This window comes from Monomorium pharaonis, chromosome 2 (assembly GCF_013373865.1).
Source record: "Monomorium pharaonis isolate MP-MQ-018 chromosome 2, ASM1337386v2, whole genome shotgun sequence".
In the NCBI taxonomy this organism is placed as follows: Eukaryota; Metazoa; Arthropoda; class Insecta; order Hymenoptera; family Formicidae; genus Monomorium; species Monomorium pharaonis.
Genome location: NC_050468.1, coordinates 25,178,027 through 25,200,015, shown reverse-complemented (window position 1 = coordinate 25,200,015; position 21,989 = coordinate 25,178,027). Strand labels below are relative to the sequence as shown.

The 21,989-nt window shown below is 32.5% G+C and overlaps 1 protein-coding gene across 5 annotated transcripts in view; it reads right to left on the bottom strand.

Moving 5' to 3' along the window:
• Nucleotides 1–1,062: 1,062 nt before the first annotated feature.
• LOC105835564 (two pore potassium channel protein sup-9) overlaps nucleotides 1,063–21,989 on the bottom strand; it is a 92,840-nt gene continuing 71,913 nt past the window's right edge. For 2 of the 5 annotated variants that reach the window (XM_036283325.1, XM_036283326.1), the window contains exons 2-7: nucleotides 14,745–14,878; nucleotides 13,858–14,252; nucleotides 10,688–10,843; nucleotides 9,892–10,067; nucleotides 8,293–8,622; nucleotides 7,581–7,892 (exon numbers count right to left, since the gene is read on the bottom strand). In XM_036283325.1, the coding sequence (XP_036139218.1) occupies nucleotides 7,581–7,892; nucleotides 8,293–8,622; nucleotides 9,892–10,067; nucleotides 10,688–10,843; nucleotides 13,858–13,984 (1,101 nt within the window). In that variant the 5' untranslated portion in view covers nucleotides 13,985–14,252; nucleotides 14,745–14,878. Of the gene's footprint in view, nucleotides 7,893–8,292; nucleotides 8,623–9,891; nucleotides 10,068–10,687; nucleotides 10,844–13,857; nucleotides 14,253–14,744; nucleotides 14,879–21,989 lie in introns of all 5 variants that reach the window. The other 3 variants (XM_036283327.1, XM_036283329.1, XM_036283330.1) reach the window with 3 other exon arrangements.

Here is a 21,989-nt window from a genome sequence, read left to right as displayed (position 1 = left end):
TAGCGAAGACATTTACAATCTCTGCTATTTTTACAACAAAACTATTAATTACATCTAGCATATTTTATTTCCATTGTCATGATAATAAAACAAGTGACCAAATGTGAAGGACGTAAGTGTTATGAGAGATATAAAGAATTCTTAGAATTGAGAGAGTCTCATACATTATATAATTCATCATTATATATCATAAGAAAATTTGTGATGGTACGATTTAAAGAAACTTAATTTTAATTTGATATAAGATATACTAAATATCTTAATCGTACACATTTTAGAAACGTGTATGATCAAGATACTTAGTATATTTTAAAAACACTTATTAAATGATAAAAATATTTCCAGTTGTCTTTAATTTATATGTAAATAAAAACCGCCAAATGTCCTTTAACAGATATTTTATTTTTCCTGTTTCTTACGTGTGTTTAAATATAATAGCTGATTATAATAGAGTCTAATTAAATTTACTTACTTCCACATCCTTTTAAATTGTCAAATTACAGATATTTATATAATAAGAAAATTAAATATAATAAGAAATAATATATAAAGTTAGATTTAAAATGATAAGATAAAGTAGAATAAGTTAAATATAAATTGTCCCGTAAAAAAGTACTATACATATACATAATTAAATATGAAATATATAAAATATGTCCATGTATATGTTTTCTTTCTTTTGTATAACCTTTTTGTTCAAATGTATAAAAAATAATAAGTATAATTGAAAAATAATTAGAAAAACGGTTTACATTCTTTGTATGCATTATTTTCCTTCACAAAAAGTGAAATTGTAATTACACTATCAAATATTCCATATTACATATATTATTTTATAAATATTGCTATGTATGATTATATATAAGTAAATTTTTCTTTAAATTTCAAAAAACTATGAAAATGATATCCTATTAATTTTATAATGTTCTTTCTTATTTTTCAATATCTCAATGTATATTGTAGACTCTTACTATAAAATTAATAAAAAATTATTGTTGATGTCTGTGATAAATAAATTTGTTGTTTATAGTACATATGGGAGAAGAAAATACTGCGGCAAAGTAGATAAAAAAAACTGCTTTATTGTGGCAGAGCACATGTATCATTATATAGCATATAATAGGAAGTCCATAATAATTTACAAATTACGATCCACTTAAATGTTGTTACACGTGGCGGTGTGTGCAGGCAGGGGATTTGAGAACCAATTCCGATCACTCCCTCTTGAATCATTTTCGCCTACTTACTTTGTTCATACTCTCCTTGAAACTTTCAAACGTCAATTGTTAATCTCGATCATGAGGAGGTTACCGAAGACCCTTGAAGGGTACGCTATGTATAATACATGAAAACAAGAGATATGTAATCATTTTTCCTACAGTTTTTTCATCGAAATCGTTAGTCATAGTTAGTCGAGGAACATTGTGCAAATCTTGTTCTGCGTCTTATAATATTGCTATTAATATCGCGAACAATAATTTTCATATGTATATCGAAGACACTGAAAGTCAGCTGCTTTCTGTCAAAAAAGATTCAGTCAACACACTTTTCCCTGTCTCTTTCTGGCGAAATTGTATATTTTATCTCTCTCGAGAGTATTTCTTATTTCTTGAAAGAAATATCCGATTGATCGTTCTTGTTGAATAAGCCGTTAATTCATTAGACGCAATCTTTGATATATACGATGAAATCGCTTCAAATTCCGTTGTTGTCGGAAAATGTAGCCAAGTTATAAATAGAATAATGGAAGCGTGAATTTTTACGAATTTTGAAGATACAATATTCAAATACAACACATCCGTGCATTTATCATAAACTTCTTACTCCTTTTTTCCCGCGACTTGAAAATCGCACAATCAGTAAATCGATCAAGCCCACGACGAAATTGCATTATTTCGATGCTTGTAGTTGATTAATTAATCGATTAATTAATTTGTCAAATTCGTAACTATGTACTTACACTTTACGCTATAACAATAATAGCAAAAATTGCATAAATTTTTAAATCTTTTTTTTTTTTTTTGTTTTAAATTCCGTATTCTCGTCGGTTACTTTGTAATGTAAATTTACAGCTATTACAAGTATTATTGTTTATATTTGTGTAAGGTAACATTAATAGCAGACTCTTCCTCATGCCCGTCACCTACTTAAATACAAAGTTAAAAATACACGAGGTTTAAATCTTTCTTCAGATCCGCGATGCGTTCTGCTGAATGTCCCGCGCGTGTTGTACATTTGCATGCACATGTGCGCAGAACACGATGGATTTGCGTACTTGCCTGTACTGTTGTTCCTCTCTGAATTTTTTCCGGAGACCCGGAATTAAAAGAACGCGTCGAAGGCTTGAATCGCGTTGATTCGATATATACTTATCGGAACTATACATCGTCAGTAAAATCCACGTGTCACGATAGACGGGTAATAATAAATTATTTCGAATTCTAGATCAATAAAATGATTATTCGGCATCGGAAAAGCTTTAATATTCCTTTTTTTTTTTTTTATTAGCGCTTTGCATGAGGCGTTCTTTTAACTTCAGATGTCCTAGAATTTTGGAAGGCCGCTGATGTATCGTTTCGAAAAAATTTTGTCAAACCAATTTCTAAACTAAAGACCGTAGTCTACCTAATAGAATCGCTCGAATAAGCATTATGTCCAAATCAAAACGTTCTTGCATTTATCGAGGACGAAGGAGCCTCCTTTGTGTGTTTTCCCGTATGCAACTAGCTTGCGACTATTGCAAGCAATGATACGGTGATGCTGCCGTATCCTCGAAATTAAAAATATTGGTCATGCGAAAGACGCGCAATTATATGCAAGAAGTTGTCAGACATTGTCTTATTATGTTCTAATTAATTAGACTATAGCCTGAAAAATGATCTCATGTATAATCAACCCGTCGGGATTAACTAAGCTAGCGTTGGTCGTAGAATCGTTGATAATTTTAGCATATCTAGGTACACACTCCGCGTTGATACGCCGTATCGATGGGACTCGTTTAAGTAGCTGAACGATAAAACATCAAGTGGGAAAGACTTAGAATTCAACGTAATCCTACAGCGATTTTAGTGAAGCGTATGTCTCACTCTATATCATAGTTTCCTCTCGTAAGAACTGTCACGTATGCTTCGATCTACTTCGACAACGTTCCACGCTCTGCCATTCGATTCCTCTTGACACTCTTCTTTTCGAATTTTTGGGACGTTAATGATAAAATGTAGTTTTTATTTCTAAGAATTGTAGTATAGATGGAAACGTAAATAGGCAATCTTAACTAAATGCTCGATAATTATAAATTCCAAGAATCATGATTATCGCAAAATGGTGTGCTGAAAATTGTCAAATTAGATGCGAAGCAAAACGTCCCAAGATGTAGACAGAAATGCTTTATATATTACAATATTAAATATATATATATGTATGTATATATATACAATTAATAAAAATTCTTTAGTGACGAAACAACGTCACGCTTTCACAATTTACAATTGTTATTAATAGAAACTTCATATTCAGTTTTATGGCCATTTATATTATAATAATGCATGAAATTATATTCTGGCTTTATTCTTACAGTACGACGTGTTAATCAAGACTAATCTTTTCACAAAAATAGGGAAGTTGCATTATTCTAGAAGTTCATAAACTATTCGCCATGTCGTTCTGCATTATCATTAATTGTTCGTCGGCGTTTAAGAGAGATATACAACAAATGTCTTTTACTCAGAACAAAATTGTTTAAATATATTTTATTATCATTTTTATATTTTTTATATCAAAATAATACAAGTAATGGCAATTTAAACGTCAGGAAATTATGGCACTGCGGTATAATTACAGTGACTTTATTTGGATTTCTGTACTTTTTTTTCCCTTTCGAACGTTGCATTCACGTTAAACAATACATCATTTCATTCTGCATTTTAGCTAAATCGGCGTGAACACATTCCATTCAACGTTCGCTGTTCCACGAAACGCTTAGATGGATAGCCGTCGTATAGAAAATATTCTTAACAGCAAAATTATTCTTTTAGACGTCAAAATTTTCGACAAACACATCTCGAGAGAAATAACATTTCGTCGATTATTAAGATTATACTAGATTAATCATATTATTATGGAATATTACAAATGAAATCACATGTTTTCTTCTCTTAATTTTATGCTCTTAGATTAAATTATATTCTGCATTCTAACATTATATTGGTTACTTAATGATTCAAGATAATTTGAGATTGAAAGCAAACGAGAAATCGTGATTTTCCCAGCTAAATTCTATAGCCTCGATAGTGTAAGCTTCATTACTTCTCTTTATAAAATATTGCAATAAATACAAAATATTATATGAAAAAGTATATAATTTTTATCTTTTTTAAAATGCTATCGTATCACCTGGGAATTAAAAAAAATTGTATATTTGATCTTTCAAAATTTTATTTGCGTTACGTGAAGACTCTAGCAAAGGCAAAGTTCAATAATGAACTATGAAGTTTAAGAACAAATAAATAACTGTCGATTATTTCAAACGGCAAAATGCCTACGTGTTATATCGAAAAGGTAATTGTTACTGTTATTTAGCTCAAATGAGGTGAAATGATGCGTTAAATAGAATACGAATAAAATAAACATTACATCGATTATCGATTAATACAAGATGCATGGCTAATTATGCATTCATTTAGTTTATCTTCGTTAAGTTTGTCTTCTTTATCTATCCTTCTTATCTCATAAAAATCTTATACGATCTACGCGATCGCATTACTTTTTTTGTTACTACCTATAATATATTACAGAATTCGCCATATTAATTAAAGGTAATGAACGGGAGTAAGTTTTCATATTCTTCTTTTCTGTAGAATATGGTTTATAAGTGAAATGGCATAACTGATAAACGTTCGACAAGTACGGCTGTTTCGACAATCACGCTTGCTCTCACAAAGAAAAACTTTTTTTAAATGTTTTTTTTTTTACGTTAAGAGTTGCGATCAAATAAGCATCTAATGCGTATATGTGTATTACTTAGAAATAGTGAAACTACGGACAAGATCGCGCGTCGTAGTCTTTTATTAATCTGAAATGGTCATATGTATAGTATTATAAATTACATTTGGTCACGATATATATCAGTATCTTCGAATTGTGATTAAACAATGTTTGATTTTTGGAAAATTCTGATTGTATACCGTAATAAAAACGCGTCCCGAAACGTACGATTCAAATAACAAGACAACGGCTGCATTTAACAGAAAAGATATCACTGCAACTATTGTAAGATTCTTTAATGTGATTGATTCTTGCCGCTTAATTCTCTTATCAGATCTATGTAAATCGATTATATTAAAGAATTTTATAATGATTGTAAAGCTGCTTTTTTGCTGAATGCAGCCGTTCCCACGAGTGAACTGCCGTACCGGTCGACATTTTTTCTGTGTAAACCAGAATCCGAATGGATAAAGAAATGTCTTTTACGTGTGACTACTCGCACACGTGCAATCCATATACGTCTTAAAAATATCCGAGTAGATTCTACTTCTCGATAAAAGGCAAGAGAATTGTTCCGCTCGTGTTCATCCTATAGTATGATAACGCATCTACCGGGAATACGTACTTGTCTCGTGTTTCGATGGATTGACTCTTCGTAGGTAGACTAAACGATCAAATTCGGGAGAGAGCAAATACGCATAATTTTTTTTTCCTTCGTGCGCACACTTGCCTCTCTCTCTCTCTCTCTCCGCAATTGTCGACGGCTATGCGCCCGTTTGTGTGTTTCAGGAGACCTACGGCAATCTACTGAATTCTACAAATCTATGCGACCGTAGCCACCTCGGCAATCCCGATCTGCACTTAAATAATAATAGATGAAAAGTCGAAATTTTTGGGATATTATGTATATACGTATATACATATACGCACATATATATGTATATATTTATATATCACGTATTCGCAAAGTCGCTTGATAATAATCGTGACGTATCTTACAAGTATGTATATTACATATTGTGTATCTCTGTAAGATCGGAACGCCCTTATGTGTCGTATACCTAAAAATCGTAGTTTTCTTTCTTTCAATAATTTATATTATATACAAATTGTAAAATGTTTTCTTAATGAAAAAGTCGTGTCTGTGTATATCTCTTTCTTTGGTGTGTATTTATATTCTTTTAAATATTTTTCTCTCTCTCCCACACACACCACGAGAACGTAAATGTATATTTAACATTCGCATTTTTTTTTTCTTTCACTCGCTCTTGCACTTTTGCACACAAGCATTCCTATGCACGCTCGCACTCGTTCACCGACATTTGAACCCTTTTCGCATTCGCTCCCTTTCCCACGCAAACGTTTTTCGTGTCTTCGCGAGTATCTTGCAAGATACATAATTATTCCCGCACAGCCTTTTGTAGACACATATCTTTTCAAGGTCAGTTCACCGCATAATCGTGCCTGCGACGTGCCTCCATATTTCTTGTTCTATTGTATCTTAAGGTGAATAAATATGACAATATCAGAAAGCGAGCGCACAAGGATATTATTCTAAGCCGGTAACTGCGATGTCCGAAATTCGAATTCTAATACTTATATTACTTTGAGATTCATGGAATTCGATTGAATTTTTATCGAGAAAAGATTGATCTCGAATTGGCGAAGAAAATTATGAATGTAAAAAGAGATGTGAGAACTAATTTTTATAATATAGATATTCCAGTATATATTCTTACACACGTAATGTCCTTTCACAAGAAAAAAATATAATAAATGTAATTATATCAACCACAAAGGATCGAAGATAACTTGTACTAAACGTCTGATTTAAAGTAATATTATAGACTAAAAGTAATCTACGTCGCTACAGACTTATCACACGTATAGAATCGTATCGCACGTTGCATTAAACGATGCCGGCAAACGACACAGCCATTTATCTAGAATTCCAAAAAACAAAAAAGAACATTGTCTTGGCATTTCGAGCGCCGATTCTCGCTTCCTCACTCGTCGAATCTTTATTCCCAAATCGGGTGGTAGCGCAGACGCATCAGAAATTCATCCATTGCACATCGAGTATTTTAATATTCTCGGTATGTGAATTAAACTCGGACAATAGCGGGCGTATCGCGAATAAAAGAATTATACGTACCGCGTGGATTCGCGCGTCGCGAAACGACAAAACGTTTTCGTTGAGGAGAAGCATCCGGCGCCATCGTTATCCCGGTGTCACGATCCGAATTAAGTAATTCCAGTGATTCAATTTCTAATCGATCCAATCTTTCGACTATCTATACAAAATCTTATTCTCGCTCGACAAGAGCGAAACGCGAAAAAGGGGAGGGGGAGAGAGAGAAAGAGAGAAAGAGAAGAAGTAGGAAAAGAGAAGGAGAGAAAGAGAAAGAGAGAAAGAGCGAGAAAAAGAGAACTCGTGGCGGTGATAATAGCATCTCGACGACAATTGAAATTCGTTGAAGTCGCCGACTGCCGGGCAGAGGCACGCGTTCCCCTCAGACGGACACCCGCCGCGGCTGCTCGTGGTAGTAATGCTGCTCTTCGTCAAGGAGTATTGCACTCCTTGCGCACGAGCAACGTCAAATGCTGGCGCGATGTTGATATAACGACAGCAACGGGGTGGACGGCGGCAGCGGCCGCGAATCGTCGCCCCGTATGGTCGACGTTGACAGCTGTTGCATCGGCAGCAAGTGCGAGATCTTCCCCGGCGAACGGCGCACCGTGAAACGCGGTCTCCGCCGCTTCCTCTGGAAACCGCTACAGCGGCAACTGCACACCGACGCCTCGTCGTCGAACGACAACACGTTTCCGTGATTGCCGATCTGGCCGGACAATATCGAGCCGTTCGCCGTTATCACGTCGCCCTCGAGGCGTACCGCACCCTGGGCCGCCTAGAGAAACAGCGCGAAGATTAGAGAACTCCATGACGGTGCGTGTTCATCCGTTGCAATGGAAATGAAAAAGTCCTTAAGAATGCTATTTTAATCCATGGACATTATTTGTGCACTATCTATTAGACTTAGGCCCCATTTGTTAAAATGTAAATTAACTTTAAACTTTGAGTCTTCTAATAATTCTTAGAACTAGGAGAAGGTAAAAAGTAAGTTAAACCGAGACAAATCACTACATTGATCCAAATGCGCTTTAGCAAGGCAGAATGTATGGAAAGTCTATATAAAGATATCACGATCCGTAAAAAAAATTTCATGAAAAAAGATACAGACTCGGCAAAAAATGATGGATGAAAATATGTATTTTAGAAATATACTTAGAAAAAGGGATGACTCGTACCTGTAACGCTTCGGCTTCGTCTCGCCTTTCGTCTTCTGTGTTCATAGTCACGAATCTCAAAACCAGCAAATTAAGCGAGGCCGCCACAATCGCCAAGCCGAAGAGAATAAATATTAGGGCAAACATCACGTACTCGGGCTTCTCATTGAGCGCATTGTCCTTCTGGAGGGCGACCATGTCGCCGAAACCGATTGTCGTCAGAGTGATGAAACAATAGTAAATTGAATCAAAGTAGGTCCATCCTTCGTACCTGGAGAATGCAGCAGCGCCACCGCAAATGGTCAGGCACGACAACGTCGTTACCACGCAGATGAGATTTATCTCCGAGGCCTGCAAAACGTCGCGTGTTAATTTATGCGAACGGAATTGGATGAGTTAATATCTTGTTTATTTTTTATTATTTTAAGTTAATTTTAAAAGACATTATTTATATTATATTAGAATGTCATAATTTTTAAAAATTAAATTATTCTAAATAACAAAAAAATGACAATATGGATTGTTAAATAAATTTGATGTCATATTGGATAAAAACAAATAAAATTTAATATTTTATTTGCGAAATAAGTTTCTTTAAAGTAAAAAAAAAAAAACTTGTCTTTTATGTGAGAATGTGAAAATATTTTTTCTTTTACATAGGCATATTTTTAACTCAGGGAAAAAATTAACAGTTAAAATGTGTTTTAAAAATAACCAATTAAATTAAAAAATTAATTTATTTGAAGTTAAATTAAATTAAAAATTATTCATGTTTTAATTTTTAACTTTTTAAATTATTTTACACAATTCTATTTATAAATTATTATTTTTTTAAATGCATATTACATATGTTATATCGTAATAAATGTTTAAGAACAGGTGTGACTCGTAATTTAATTCCGATACTTGAAAAAAGAAAGTACTCACTGTCTTGAGAGGTATAATCTACCAAATTATATTATTCAAGCAATTTAAAATTGAAGAGAAACAAATGGGTATATTACAAATTAATATTATGATAGTCGTAATTTAAAAAAATTTAAAAAGTTAATTTGAATAAGAGCTACATTAATTATTACATAATTTGCATTATGTAATATGCGTTAATTACAAGTTCGCGCTGGTTTTATATGGTTCTTATAGAGTAAAACAAGTAGTTTCAAATTAATTTGCATGTATAACACACTTATAACTTTTAAAATATATCATCTACGTTTACAAGCGTATTTTTAATTTATCAATTAATCAATCACATTGCATATACACAATGCAGCTTTGCTTTCTAAAGGCTTCATTTGCGCATGATATGATTGCGCATAATCGATTCATTAAAAAATTCGCTTTATTTCATACAAGATACTGCTAAAATAAATCAATTTGCACCTGGATTATTTCGCTATTTTTTGCTTACTATTTTTTTGTGTTTTGTTTAATTGTATTTCTGCTCACAGTAGAATGTGCATGTTTAATTATGTTTTACCATATGTTGTGAGAAAATTTCGTCGATTTTAATACAACTCATATATTTTTCTCAAGAATAGAACGCGCCTGAATCTTCTTTAAATCGTACGGGGAACATTGCGACGACAAAACACGTGGGTCGATTAAACTTATTGTTACCTGGACGTCCCTACAGTTGAGAAGCGTCTTTACGTTCCGTATGACAACAGACGAAAACTTGTTCAGACGTTCTCCTATACTCTGGAACATCACGAGTCCTAACGGGATACCGATGATCGCGTAGCACATCGTGAACAATTTGCCGTATATAGTATTTGGCGTTGAATGTCCGTAACCTGAAATTTGAATGAAATACGAAACTAACTACGAACGGTTCTTCAGCTTTCGCGTGAAATTGACGGAAAACGGCACTGTTTCGCGACCGCGAATATAATCGCGAGATTTCGTGTGAAACCGCGAAACAATCTACGCGCAATGTGAGCTGCGTATCTTCTGTCACAATGAAAACGACTAAATCAATTAAAACGCCCTCACTAGCGAATATATATTGACGATCCATTCGTGCGTTACCTGAGCAATCACTTTCGGCCTCAAAATCACGGCAATTTACCGAAAAGTTCGTATATAGAATTGAAAAATTATTTTTCGCGATAAATGAAAAAATTGACGTACGCCCAAAATGATGTAGAAAAATTTCGAATGTAAAAAATTCTTTTGTCCTTTCTGTTAACAAAAAAAGTGCGGCAGTCGTTTAACACTTACAAAGGTTAAAAGAGATCCGAATTGCAAATCAAACTTGCTTTTTCCGAACTGTCGCATTTGGACATCCGCCAAACGGGTTATCGAGCAGGTTTTCGATGCAAATGTATAGCAACGCAGTGGTAGTTACGCGTAATAAACTCAGTTTGAACAACTCTGACGGTATTCGGAACCACGATAATTTTACAACACGTACCTATCGTGGTGAGGACCGTTGTGGCGTAGTAAAACGCGCCGGCGAACTTCCACTGTTGGCCAGCTTTGTGAGGTTCTGTCTTCAGCACCACTGTTTCCATGATCTTGTAGTCGTCCTCGCTTATATTGTACTTTCGTATAATTATTTTCTCAATGTCTGTGAACAGAACGAACATAGTTAATTATAACTGCTAATTATAATTAATTGGCACACGTATCTTGCGATCCGATTGAGAGTATCAAAAACACTAAGGAATGATATCCAATTCAGAGCTAAGAAAAATTTGAAATAAATTCAATAGAAATATTTATTTAAAAGATGAATCTCTCTAAGAGATACTTAAAAGAAGTAAATTTTTACTAAATATAAATCTCTCTAAGAGATACTTAAAAGAAATAAATTTTTACTAAATATAAAAAAATACTGTTACAAATACTATTAAAAAATATATGTTAAAAAATATGTATATACATTTAAAATAAAATATTAATTCTGTTTATATATATATATATATATATATATATATATATATAATTCAATTTTTACAATTTTGTAAATATGTTTTTAAAACATTTAAAATAAACTTGTCATTAATTACCTAACTACTCGATAACTAAATTATTATATGTTTTGTTTTTTACGTTATTACTATTTTCTATTTTATATTCTTAAGAAATAGCATATAAAATAGAAAATAGAAAAGACTTATTTATAATATAACGAAATACAAATATTTGATTTCAAATAAATATATATTATATATAAATATTAAATTTAGCTTTTTATATTCATCCCAAAACATTTTTTGCTAATGTAGACAGATTTTTAGATATCACAACTAAAATATATCACTAATTCTTGTATCTGCTAGAATTTTGGTTGTCACGCATAGAATAAATTTGGCTTCTGTCAATTAGATTGATTAAGTGCAATACATACACATATCACAGTATTTGATAACCATTAAATTACCTCAGCTAATTTTTACACATATATAATTTTTGTTGAAGTTGCAAGATTATTTTTTAAGTGTTTATTATACAAAATATTTATTTTAAGTAATATTTCTTATAAATACTATCCTTTAAATAAATATTTCTGTTTATATTTTTCTATTTCAACTTATAAGCATTTTCTCCTAGGTTAATCGCGCTATCTATTATTATTATTATTTATATAACAATTTTAATAAAAGAGAGAGAGAGAGAAAGAAACAAGTGAATGTATCACGGAGCTAAATAATATGACTAAATAAATGACCTCTGAACTTTTCAAAGTATGCTTTCAGAGAGTCTGTCGGAACAGATGCCTCGTATCGTCGGGACGACGATACTCGATATCTTTAATGAAAATTACGTGTCAGCTATGCAGAACTGTCCTTCTCACGAATAAAAGCTGAGACTTGCCTTTGTAAAAAAAGCACGGTACCGAACAAATCGCTACTCTCTCTTTTCCTTCTTCTTCCATCAGAATTTATAAGGCTCGCGGGAAATGGTATTTATCAAGCGCTTTCGAGCCATCAACAAGACAATAGTACGCGACGTTGTAAGATCGTTCGCCTTTGACGACAGTGCAACGACATTCTTCTATTGGGGATGCCTCTCTGCATAACATATAACGGAGGTGCCTGTCTCGCACAAATACCGCCGTCGCCGCACACACAATTGCACACTAATGTCACTCGACGCTCGTTGCTTGCTATATATGGCTAAGTAATCTACGCGAATGGCAATAAAGGGACTTAAGGAAACCCCTAGACAACACAAAATGTTGTTGCCTAAAAATGTTGTTTCTAAGATACGCCTCAACTCCTCCGATAATCTTTCAAAGTTTGCATAAAGACGTCTTTTAAATTTTTGTTTACTTAAGATTCCATTCAATAAAGTTCTGTTAAAGCCAGATTAAAAAGGAATAAAAGAGCTATTTTACATCTTGTTAAAATATATATAACAATATATATAACACAAAGAAATCATAAAAATTGCATAAAATAACTAATATACAATAAAAAAGAAAGAGACTTTACATATAAAAAATATACAGAGTATTTCATAACTGGTGATACATCCAGAGAGAGAATAATTTTACATTCAAAAAATAAATCAAAAATATACAATAAAATGTTTTCGTTTGATGTGTCATTATTTGATATAATTGAAGTTGAAAGAGACAGAGACAAAGATAGAGAGAGAGAGAGAGAGAGAGAGAGAGAGAGAGAGAGAGAGAGAGAGAGAGAGAGAGAGAATTGGCATATATTTTTTCATAAAATATAAAATCGTATAACTTATGTATTTTATAATAAACTCTACCTTAATACTCTTATACTTTTATATACATACATAATAACGAGATAAATCAATTGATGTAAAGAAAATACACACACACACACACACACACACACACACACACTCTCTCTCTCTCTCTCTTTCTTTCTCTCTTTCAAGTCGGTCCTTCATGATTGAAGATCGTGATCTACCCTTGATACTCTACTAACTTGGCAAAGGTCCTTGATAATTTTGCCGTTATCTTTTAAAAAACAAAGGTTAATTTTAAAAATCTGTAAATTTTGATTTAGATTTTTAGTACAAAGCACAGACGCATAATTCTTACGCTATAAATTTAATTATTACACATAATACATTGCATAAAAATATATATATGTAATTGAATATTGCATATAATTTTTTAAAACAATTATGTATTTTCGTTATATCAATAAACTTATCTCATTATTCTGTGCATAAAAGTATTAAGATACAGTTATATAAAAAAATAAATATAAGAGTTACGAGGTACTTCATATTTCACATCGAAATATGTTAAATTTTAAACTTAATTATCTGTGAAATCATCACATAAACAAATTTTATTCTACGTTATTGATACTTCTTCATGTAAAATTATTATCTCTTCCGTAGTTACACAGTTATGGAATCCTATATTTTCGAATTAAAAAAAATTGGACAGATTTTAATTTAACAATATTACATCACATTCTTGTTTATTATATTTTCCCATTAAAACGCACGATTAAAAGTTCATGAAATAAAATTAATTTTATGACATCACTATTTATAACTCGAGTCATTTCTTGCGAAATTCCAGTCATTTTTGAAACGACATACCACGTCTATATTTCAAAATAATTCAAGAATAACTCGATTACTTACCATCTAACATTTCTTTACGTGATTTCTCCATCTCGGACTCGAGCACGTCGAAGATTGCAGCACCAACGAGGAGATAGGTAAGCGTGAAGACGATTAATGATAAAGTCCGGACGTTTTGCTTCTTCATTCTCTAGTGAGCCACATGCTCACTAGCAGGGCCCCGGCCCTAATTACTTGCATCGCTCAGTGAGATACGATTTGGGTTACCGGGCCCATGATGACCCCCTTCTTTCTTCTCCTTCCAAAGTACTTGACGGGGCCCTTTCTCTTCTTTACCGAACGCTACAGACTTGGCACGCGGTCCCTTGTCTTCGAGATATTTGCTTCTTTGCCGTAGCAATCGTGCAGTCGTTTTCGTTCATCTGAAACTGTCGCGTCTACTTGTCCTATCAAAGCTAAAAAAAGGTATCGTGTGAAAAACGTTACCGCATATACAGCAATTTATTAATGAAAATCAGATAATAAATTTCTGATAAAATAAGAATGAGAAACCAAGATGTGTGCGGTAATTGGAACACCGAATCGATTTCACGGCAACCAAAAGCGAGCCAATGATACGGACGAAATTTACAAATCTGCTCCAATACGTCGCGTTATTTTTAAAGATGTGGGTCACTTAAGAATGAACAGCGAAGATTGAAATCGATTTCATTGAACACTTTATCCCTCCTCCCCCTAATTTGCTCTTTTGGAATCGTTTTCCCCGCTTGAAATTCAAATGCAAGACGAAAAAAGGTATAATCGTTCTAAGCGACCAAGCGAGAGAGATGACCGATTTTAAGATATCCCTTTTCCCCTCATTAACGTTGCGAGACGAATCTATTTTCCCGATTAGGATATGACCAAGCAAAAATTGTGCTGATTTAAAAGGAAAAGATTTAGCTCACCTGCAACCTGGGTTTCCGGGTTCTCCTTTAGGTACGACGAAGAGTTGAGCAGAATGATATGGCAGTGCTTTCGCTGCTCCCACTGCCACGTTCCCTCCATTCCTCGGCTTAGCACCCTACGCTTTCAGAGCCGACTAAACAAAAAAAAAAGATGAAATTCTGATGAGTGACGAGGCACATTTTGTCGGGAAATTGATTCCTTATAATACTACAAGGAACAATGCCGGAATTTATTATATTCGTCAATATTCGTCGATATTGTTTTTCACTTAAGATTCTGATATCATATTTCTTATTTGTCGAAAAAAAAACACATTGAAATTTAAACAGTGTAAAAATTTAAAGCATGACAGAAATACAGAAAATACTTATAATCGTATTTTAAATACGTATGAAAGATGTGAAAATGTGTTTAAGAGAAGCGAAATGAAAGTTATCGTAAATACCGAGTCTTTTTACATGTCAGTCAGCGAGAAGATGATTGAATAAACGATTAGATTTGTTTTGAATGTAGATTAAAGTGGATTTAGGATGTAAAAGTTTCAGACAGACTTTTGCGGGATTAATTAATCGATCCAATTCAATTCTTTGTCATCCATTAACTTTGCTAATTGCTTCCAACTAAGAGTTATTTGAGAAAGCAAGTCTATAAAATTCATTTTAAGATTAGCAAATCTTAATAGAAATAATACTCTCACGGTGTAAAATAATCGTTAATATATTACTGCAACCCAGTAAATGTATGTATATGTGTGTGATTTTCATATTTACATTAAACATATTTTCCATTTAAATACATGTGATTCTAAGATTACATGCATATACAGCATATATGTATACAGTAGAATAATCTACACTGTGAACACGAACAATGTTTCCATCAAAGATTACAACCTGCGATAATTTCGACGAGTTCAAATGTGCATTTATTCAAGAAACTGGAAGTACTATCAGCGGAATATACATTTCCTCATATTCGTAGCATTCAAAATTAAACTCATCAGAATTGTGTCAATTTCAATTGTTGATTTTGGCTAATATGCTTTATGTAGCACTTTTATGGATTATTACGGTTCATATACATATGCTTCGTGTTTTATTCGCCTTATGTATACAATTTTTAAAAGTAATAAGGGAACCAAAACGAATTATTTCGTTATTTTATTAAACATATGGGATATTCTAGATTCTCTCACTATGTTTTTAAATCCAGCTTTCACGATTGACAATATCGGACATATGTATGATCAATATTCATAACCGATTCTTATCTCAAGACCATTTTAATAAGCAATGTCTTGAGATGCTGATACAGCTCTGTTTTGATTGGTTCATGACATCTTAAAGCAGTATTTAAAATAATTCTAAATGTAAGAACTATGAATACCGACCCGAAAGACGAAAGAAGAAAAAAATGAAGAAGAAATTTCGCAAGCAAATCTAGTAAGAAAATTTGAGACTGCTCATCATCCATCCAATTTGAGTTCTAGTAATTCCGTAAGCAACGAGCCTGGCAACGTAGGATCAAATCAAATCCTCTCAAATCTCCCTTCCCCCCCTCTCTCTCTCTCTCTCTCTTCTCCTTCTTCTTCTTCTTCTGCACTTACTTTCATGTTCTCCTTTTCAAGGTTTAAATTAACGTCTGCGCGATAGCCGGTTAGAGATTGGGCGGCCTGTGTTTTATTGAATTTATGATAAATTGCTTCCGAAATTCCCATCCACTATGCAGGCAACCTTGTAAAATGAAAAAAGAGAAAGGGAGAGAAAAGAAGAAAGCCGTTTTCGCATACTTAACTCATGAAAGAAAAGGTAACGGAAATCTCTTCGTGAATCAAAGTAACGACCGTGATTAGAATCGCGGCGATTCCTTTCACGAAGGGGAGAATGTGCTGAATACATTCAAATCTGATATTCGCGACATTAACGCCGGTAATGATCGATGAATGTACAAATCTGAAACACTTCGAAGAGAGGATTTCGCATCTAATCCGGGTGTTCGCATTTAATCGAATTTTTCCGTTCCAGTTGATAGCAAACAGAAGTGACAAGTTAGATCAATTCGGGTGAGCCCGTTAGATTGATTGCTAAGTCATTTCTTGTTGAAAAGGAAAAAAGATGAAAAAGCTAAATATTGATTCATTATTTCGGATATTTAATCGCTTCTATGCGATTCATATTCAATTTTATGTAAAAATATGCAAACAATTATTGTGCTGACGTAATGTGTAACAGTATTTTGTTACGTATAAAATAATAAGAAATAAATAATAAAAAATTAAGAAGAAATAATATACATACATATTTATTATAAATACATATTACTATAAATTTAAACTTATTACAAAACTTTATGCCAATAATTCTTAAGGTAGTTCCGCTGCTAAATCAAAATGAACAGATTTTCGTGAAATTTTGTAGAAAAATTCAAATTAGTAGATATAAATTGACTGTTAAAATTTTAGAAAGCTGAACTAGCTAGTTGTTTAGATATTAAATATTTTATTAACATGGGCTCTTATGGGAATCGATGAATTTTTCAATTTTTATTGTCGTATTAAACATAGAAGTAATGAACAGATGTTAGTGAAACTTTACAACAATACATCTTAACTGTCCAGAAAAGTACTGTTAAATTTTTGAAACGATGCACTTGCTCGTTTGAGTGAAATAATTGATAAGATAAAAAAAGTTTACAATAATCAAAGTAATACAGCACGTAAGTGTGGTAAATGTGTGCTAGTGATATAACATGAATTTCAAATTGTTGTATTTAGTTATCTAAGGGTGGTATAATAGTGAAAAATGTTTATTCTCAATTTTTAAAAAAATTATTTCAGTAATGAAGGTAGTATTTTATAGCCAAATTTTTTCTTATGTTCACCATTATTAACTTTAGACCATATACAGCAAAAAAAAGAAGGCAACAAAATGGTCATTTGAATATTTTTCTTTATTTGAACCCCTGTGCCACTTGTTATGCCGGGCCTGAGCAAAGAAACTCCCTTAAGTTCAGATAAGATCCCTTATAGAGTGCGTCCCTTTTAGAAATGCGTATCGGATGATTTTAAAGGATGAGCGATAATAATTAATTAACGATCTCGTGCAATTTTTGTTATTTATTAATGTAAGGAGAAGCGTTTTTCTCACAGAGAGAATAGATATCTTATATCCATCGTTCAATCGAAAAGGTCAAGGATCTGGCACTTTGAGGGAGACACGTCGCAATTCTGCACCATCTAGTTATTATCTCGTGATAGAATCTTCATTGTTATACCCTTGGATAGGTCACGAGTTTAATAACACCAGTTAGTTACCGTACCGTTCGCGATGCTCCCTAATATCGATTATTGTACGCACGATTCTGTAAAGGGTTGTTACGATAACGGCTTATTTGCTCCACTGAATCAACGAGAACAATAAGCCATAGTAGACAAGTAAAGGACGACGTACCCGATCGCCCACGCGACTCTTCCCCGAAGACAAAGAATTTTCCTAGAAGTCTAAACGAGACAAATCAATAATAAGTTGAGACAAATCAGTTTATCGTCACTACTTCGAATTAATAACGAGACATCTCATTACGCAATAATAATAAGATAAATCTTTTAGATACACTCGAATTTTGAAACTGAGACGCGGTGTAATTTATTATACTTAAAAATAAAACTTTTTGTACTAAGTTATATTCGCCATTAAATTACTTTAACATAAAAATAACATATAATAGTAGCAAGGTTAATTTAAAATTAGATTAAAGCACAAATTAAAATTATGAGAACGAGAACTCTGGTGAAAACGATACTGAATGTTTTGCCTCCACACTTGCTATGTCTATTAAACTCTGTAAAATTTTGTTTGAAAAAAACGTGGGAATGTTATAAACTTTTTGCACTAATTTTTTTACGCTAATAAAGTTATTATTATATAAAGTACGTACCATTCACGTATTTTTAAGGAAAAATTCATAAATATCTATGAATATTTTGTTTAAATATTAAATATATACTATTCTAATTAATTATAAAATTACACTAATAATACATAATTACAATAATAGTAATAATTAAAACATTACAGTAGTTACACAGAAAGAATATTATGCAAAAAAATATATAATGCATATATACCGATAATTAATATGTAAATAATATTATGCAAAAAGTATATATAATTTAATCGTATATACAATTTGTTTAAAACCTTTAAAAAGATATAAAAATGATATTTAAAAACTGTCATGATTTCAAGTTTAAATTTGTTATAAATGTCTTCATGGTGAAAAAACAATACGTTACAACGCATTCTCTGTATTTCGCGTTCTCACATTTATTTCCGTAAGTAAGCTCCAGAAAATCATTAGGTATCAATAAGCGGTGGAGTGTAAATAATCGCGGACTTGAACGAGACATATATATATATCGATAAGGATTACAAGGGTCGGTCGTATTTTACGTTACATTACAGAGCGAACTTACGGCGAGAAATCATCTTGTTGCCGCGAACGTCATGAAAATCCAACGACTTCGTACAAATTTATCACGTGATTGCATCATGTTCATTCTCGTACGAAATCGCGAACCTTGCATGCGGTTACTTCTCCCACGGGTGCTATGTTGTATGACGTTACGATTGCTTTTGATAAGGCGTTATTGCGACCGAACACAAATCAAACTTTTACCAAGCGCAAAATGTACGAGATGTTTCCTCTCCCGGATCTTACACAACGATATTTTTACCATCATTGTGTTTAGATAAATTATATATAAATGTATCTTAGATAAAGAGATAAAATAAAAATAATTTAATGGTAAGTTTAAATAAAAAAAAATTATATATTGTTTTATCTAGATAATTTTCTCGGGTAACATCACTATATGTGTTTAATGAAAAATCAAAGATACAATCTAGGAACAATTTAAAATATAAAAACAATATATTCATAAATATTTATAAATACTTATTTCTTAGAAATAAGAATTTTTTTAATAATCTGACAAATATTTAATCTGACAAAAAATATTTCTCTTTTGGTTTGAATCAATACGCAAATAAAAATTAAAGTTGAAAAATGTAGAGATGATATATATTATAATAAATGACAAAGTTTTTTATTAAAGTTTTTGAGCCATTTATAATTATGAAGTAATTTTTATATTGCGCTACTATGTTCTGATCTGTGCGATCTGTTGTACTTCAAAAAATTCTCTTGTATAAATGATAACTTGGAGGTTGAAACTAAAAATGATACTCGTTGTTGCCCATATTGTCGTAGATAGTTTTAAAAAATATTATTTTTTATCTAAGAAAAGAATATATATAATGTACATTCTAATCTAAAGATAAAGATATGATAAAGTCATTTCTTTATCTAAATATATAATTTTATATAGATAATAGAGCGGAGGGCAAGCATTGCCCTTTATGATCTAACTAGATTATAGAGCCCACTGCTACAGAAAGAGAATTTACGATAATCAATGTGTTTGGAAATGTATATATACAATTGTCTTTTTTCTTGTTCAAGAAAAGTGAAATAATCTGAAAATACAAAAAAGTTTCCGCTATCTCAAATAATTTTTGATCTAGGGTTTACGTAGATCAGTCTCATAATCCGTCTATAACTACAAAACGAAAAAAAAACTTTAGATAATAATGTGTAATGCATACATAATATATGTATATGCGATATACAGTAGAATTAGAGTGCGCGCAATTCTTGTACGTGCAATTCCTTAAAATCCCGAAAAATTGTGGCAGTAATATCAAAATTGCACATGCAATGGTTTGTGACAATCGATTACGCGGAAATAGAATACCGTGCTCTAATTCGTACGATTCTTATGAACGCAACATCCGATTCTTCTCGTAACTTTTACGTTTTTGCAGATGTTTTTGATAGTAGTTTTCATATCTTAGCAATCAATATTGGGATACATCGATTAGTGGAGCCCACGCGGTACATGAATAATTAATCGAATTATCAATCAAAGTCTCCATTATCGTCAAATTTGTATTACGGATATTAAAGCTAAATTAAAATTATTACATTTTCCTATAAGGGTAAATCAGAAAAAAATCTCACGTGCCTCTCGTAATGCAATAATTTTAATGTGTCATTGAATTATTAATTATCTTAAAAATGCATTACACAGGTAAAAGATGCAAAACTGTTACACGGCTTGATGTAGTTAACATGTCCAATGATCATTTGGCGATGAATATGGATATAATTATAAAATATTACGATAATCAGATGCAACTGAGCGGAGTATATAATATTTTAAATTTCTCTTATATTTTTCCTAAAAATTCCAAAAAATTTTTGTAATACATTGATTTAAAATTATTGCATTCATATACGGAAACAAAAAAAAGTAATGCAATGTATCTTATAATTATAATTATAGGATATTATAATAATTTCAGATGTAACGCACAAGTGAGTAAAATTTATTTTAAATTTTCTCTTATATAAAAGTTTAAAAAGTTTGTAATATATTAATATGTATTAAAACACACACACATACACACACACACACACACGAGAAATATAATATTATATTTTGTTTATATGTGCGAAATACAACCGTTCGAGAAGATGGGTTTGAGATCCCAACCTAGTCTATCACAGATATGCGGTCGTCATGTGGCGGGCGAATGCAAAAGTCATTTTCCTTAAATCATGCATCGCGAGTGGCAAGTTGTTCCGCTAGCATTATTGGCGTCATGCTCCTCCACAAAACTCGCACGGAACTTGCGTAATGAAACGAGGTCAAAGAAGACAAAACTCTCGCAATTCGTCATTGATCCTGCCCTCGCCCATCTAAAGCGGTCTCACCAAACGGCCACTACGCTTTCCTAAGCACGAGAATACAACCGCTTGCGCGTTCCTTCTCGACTCAATTACATTAGGGGACGTCCAGAGACCTTTTTTCTTCCCCGTTTACCGGAATGGGTGTTCCGGCTCACCTTCGTCGACGTGTATGGCCACCCGACCCTTTCTCTCCGTTTTTTTATCTCTTTCCCGCTCCCTACATCGCTGTCTTTTAAAGTGCACTGCTACGATAAAATCGACGAGTCTCATAAATAAATACATTCCGTTACAATACGTTTGCTAGTACATTTCAATAAACTTCTAGTATTCAGCTTATATATTGTTCCGAAAGGAAATACATGCATTCAATGATTAAATGTCGTAGGTGCCTAACTCACAATTTGTGATATTTGATTGACACAAAATCATAC